The sequence below is a fragment of the Trichophyton verrucosum genome (genome assembly GCF_000151505.1).
Source record: "Trichophyton verrucosum HKI 0517 chromosome Unknown contig00272_1.f1.exp, whole genome shotgun sequence".
Taxonomy (NCBI): domain Eukaryota; kingdom Fungi; phylum Ascomycota; class Eurotiomycetes; order Onygenales; family Arthrodermataceae; genus Trichophyton; species Trichophyton verrucosum.
The window spans coordinates 51,563-55,978 of NW_003315473.1; the positions used below are offsets into that span (position 1 = coordinate 51,563).

Consider the following 4,416-nt stretch of genomic DNA (forward strand, 5'->3'; position numbering starts at 1 on the left):
ATGCCCTCAGCAGCATGGAACTCCGCACATCGTTCGCTTCCGGAGCATTGTGAACCGGTGTCTCCGTTCTTGCAACTGATCTCATCTACTCTGCAAATATGCCTACCGACCCCTCTCGCCCTAATTTCGTCCACACTTGGGGTGCTAAGTATTATCTCCTGGCTCTTTGCCCAGCTCCCGCAGATATACAAGAACTACAAGATAAAGTCAACGGCAGGCTTGTCAATAGTCTTTATCGTGGAATGGCTCCTGGCTGACACAGCAAATTGCATCGGTGCCATCCTCACCAACCAGGCTGGCTGGCAGATCACGATTGCCGCTTATTATGTGACCGTCGACCTTATTATGACATATCAACACTTCTGGTACACGCACATGAAGCAGCGGCAATCCAACCGTCTTAGATATGCCAACATCGGCGATAGTGAAGACAGCGACACGGATTTCCCACCGTCAGACTGCGACTCGTTCCAGCAGCTACAAGGTTCCCAACGTTCATCCTCTGCTCGACCAGTAGATAAGTTGAAGACGGGAAGAAACCAATCACCTGACGAAAAGGCTCAATCTCAAGCCTCCAACGGGAAGCGATACGTCCAATCAACTGGCCTTGGAAGTTCGTTGACTTCTCCTAAAGCTGTGTTGTTTGTTTCCATGCTCTGTGCAGTCATAGCCAACGCCTCGTCAATCCCGGCATCTGGTCTTTCAAGGCCACACCCAGTCATACCACCACCATCAAACACAAAAGAGTTTGTAGGCCGGATATTTTCTTGGATTTCAACTATCCTTTATCTTGGATCCCGGCTACCACAGCTGTACAAAAACTACACGCGTAAGAGTACTGCTGGCCTGTCGCCGCTGCTCTTCATTGCTGCATTTTGCGGAAATATGTTTTACTCTTCTTCCTTGCTCACCAACCCGAATGGCTGGCACAACTTCCCGCCTTACGGTGGAGGCGGATGGGCCGGTCCAGATGGGAACAATCGAATGAGTTGGATAATGCTTGCAATCCCATTCTGGCTTGGGGCTACTGGTGTCCTCTTGCTAGACGTGTGTGTGGGAATTCAGTTCATGAAATATGGTGAACAACGGAAACAAATAGTTACCCGGGTAGGGAGAGGCCGCCATAAATGGATAAAGGTCACCGGCTTCATGAAGGGCTGGATCCCTTCACTATCTCCCGAGAGAAATGCAGCAAACAATGAAACGCAAGCACTTATTTCCCACGAGGGCGATAGATATGGTAGTGTTTGATTTTGATCATCTACTTTCCCTATTCATGATCTTCCCCTTCTTTCATACATATTTTTTGGCCTTTGTTCAGTTATTAGACGGTTTTGGAACTATGGTTTTTGTCATCTTTTTAGCAATGCTGGTGTTTCATTCGATTCACATTTCAGCAGGCGGATACCCATCTTTCGTTTCTATCAAGATCTACTTACGTTGTTTTTCGATATCCTATTACTTTTGCGTCTCGATAAGAGGGCGCCTAGCCTTTTATACGCACACACACACACATATATATATATGGATCGAATACTGGGTCCTTCGCTTTTCCCATTCACGGCAAGGAGTCCAAGGATAAGCCCACGATATTTCCCATATGAACCTTTGCTCTACGTTGTTCATATTTCCCTTCTGCTGTATTTACTACGTGTCAGCATGTTTCACGGATATATTATGGGGGGGGGGGGGTTTATGATGCACTATAAACATAGATGCGAGGACATGACTATCTTTCGGGTTATTTTTTCATTTATGTTTCTTTCTAAATACCACTACAGATCAATTTCATGGTTCATTACCAAGCTCAGACTCCGCACATTAATTTTCAATAACCTCTTTGGTTAATGATGTGATGAACCTTTTTGATATGGACGAGGAAGCTGGTATTATATAGGATTGTGTCAATTTTAAGTGTTGGAGGTTAACCCATAACCCCTCTTCTATGGAAGTGCTTTTGCCCGTTTCCAACTTCATTCAAAAGCCCCGGGGTTTCAAGGCGGGTCCATATTGAAAGTATCCTTGGGATATATACCCTACGCCATTCTCCTTTTCTAATCTGTCAATCCATTCTTCAGTTGATACCCCGTTGAACGAGAAAAAAATGTTGCCCGCTGATGAGCGAGGAAGGAGTGAACCTTAGCGCCGTCTACAGTTGCGACATGGTCCCCAAGGCACAGGGATTTTGGTAACTCGTGTGCATGGGAAGGATGGGTGCTTTCGACGCCCACAGGAATGGAAACCACCGACTTCTCTATGCCCGCAAGAGCACTGATGGATAACTTGGTGGCACATCGTGTCCTCGTCCCTGGGGCTTTTCAGGCAAGAACATGAAGGGTAACGATAGCGGTCTAGATTCTATACGCGTGAGCAGTCTACCCCTGATAACTTGAGCAACAGCTGTCCTCACCTTGCACACTCCTGTTCTGTAGGAGATACAACGTATCCAGAATGTCAAAGACTGCTATGGTAGTCGGAGACGATGTTGTTGAAGCAGTTTTGATGTGGATGGCGAGATGCTCCTTCGCGGACCCAGATATTTATATCCTTTGTTTAATGCTGACTGTCGAACGACATTTGACTGGATGTGGTGACCAGTGTACTTTCATCAATTAAATAGATTTCAATTGAAGCAAGTGCTCGGATGACTGTTGATTATCACCGATTCGAATCACTCTCCGAAAATCCGAAACCTCTCCTTCATTAAATGCATCTGTTTTACAGATGAGACAGTGAGAAAGCTGAGAGAGATAAATAGTAGTTAGTTTATAATTCTAGTGTAGGGGTTGTATATATAAGTAAACGTTACCTCGTGGCTCGTGGCTGTTAAGGGAAATGAGCATAAGTAGTTAGTATATATAGGGGCCAAACACTCATTGTAGGAGCTGCTGACAGTCCCTTCTGTCTTCATTAATAACACGGTGAAGGCCAAATGACCGATTTTTTGATTCACATATATGGAGATAAGCAGTAAGGCAAAAGTAGTAGATATCCTCGTTATCTAGAAATAGGCAGTGGATATCTGGTACCTAACAGTGATACTCGATATTAACAGCTACGAAAGAGTTCAGTAGCATAACTCCCGAGTGCCTAGATTGCATGCACCCACGATGTACTAGTGTGTGAAGAAAAGCACACTGACAACAGAGCTTGCCATGTCATGCATGTGTAATACTTGCAACATGCAGACACCCAAGTCTGAATAGACCAGAATCGTAGACAACTGGACTGGCTAACTGACGGTGCCCTTGGCCTCCCTGTGTATCCTGCCATTGGTGGCAGAAGGGAAGCTGTCAGAGCATTTCTGTACCCGAATCCCTCCGGGGATGGCTTCCGGGCCATGCATGAAGATCTGTGCAGGCGATAAAAGGGAGGCGGATATGGTTGGCCTGGGACGTATGACAGCTCGTGAAATGATCTGCAGCGTCAGGACGGGATGCTTGTCCATCGACTTCCTTGCAGTTGATGCCAACCGGGTTGTGTGACATTGGAACGGTAAGGAATTGTCTTTGGTTTGGTTATCAATGGAATTGTTTGTCTGCCGGATGCGGATGATAATTGGGCTAGGTATATTGGCCATACACTCGGTTGTGTAAATACCACATCCTGCATAGAGCACTGAATATAATGGTAAATTCTGAAGTTATTTGTAGCATGTCGGGTATAGGTTTGAAGAACTAAGAAGGTATCGACCGTGGCTTTGATAACCAAGGGGCATTCTCACAAACCATGAGATGAGGCAGCAGCATGGAAATGAATTTGGTCCATCCACCAGAAGCATTTCTCTGATGAATATTAAACAAGATATCTGAAGAAGGTAGGCTTTTTTGTAACACAAAACAACTACTGAAGCAGGTTGTAAAACTAGTTAGTCAATGTCAACTGAGAAAGCAGTTCCACGATGCAGGGTCCGAAGGGGACACATATCGATTCTCCAGCATGGGCAGTATTTGCTGCTGGCTTCATAACAAAGCTAGTTATACTCACCTTACCCCGTACAAGGCATTTATTTCGAGTTGCTAGAGAATTAATTATCGAAAGTTGATACTTCACATTTCCGCAGTGAAAGGTGCTGCTGATGGTGGTGGCTGGTCCATGAAAAAATACAGAGAAAAAGTGTCCACTCCGTTCTGCTATGACCAAAGACTTGGAATTGGCCGATCGTTTGCTCAGGCCGGTTGGCTTGCATGATGCGGTTTCTACCTGGATCGACGGGAGGGACAAGGGCATGGTTGGTGCACTGGTGCCTCGAGTGCCAATTGCAATGCGGTGTTCCGGGTGAGATGGAAGTACTTTGCCCGTCAAGATGGTGACGAATTGCGGATGGATGCATATAGGCATTATAGTCGCTCTTCGTGATATAGATATTTGGTAAGATAGTTACCTCACAACGGATACAGTAAATGAGACAGGATT

General features: G+C 45.6%; 2 protein-coding genes across 2 annotated transcripts; one reads left to right on the plus strand and one right to left on the minus strand.

Moving 5' to 3' along the window:
- TRV_03199 (PQ loop repeat protein) lies at nucleotides 1–1,251 on the plus strand (the record flags this gene model as incomplete). Its single annotated transcript, XM_003022632.1, has 1 exon — nucleotides 1–1,251. The coding sequence occupies one exon, from the start codon at nucleotides 1–3 to the stop codon at nucleotides 1,249–1,251; it is 1,251 nt and encodes a 416-aa protein (XP_003022678.1).
- Nucleotides 1,252–3,232: 1,981 nt separating this feature from the next.
- Nucleotides 3,233–4,341, minus strand: TRV_03200 (uncharacterized protein; the record flags this gene model as incomplete). The annotated part of the gene is made up of 3 exons (XM_003022633.1): nucleotides 3,233–3,637; nucleotides 3,729–3,808; nucleotides 3,993–4,341. 3 exons carry the CDS (start codon nucleotides 4,339–4,341, stop codon nucleotides 3,233–3,235), a joined length of 834 nt encoding a protein of 277 aa, XP_003022679.1.
- Nucleotides 4,342–4,416: the final 75 nt, after the last annotated feature.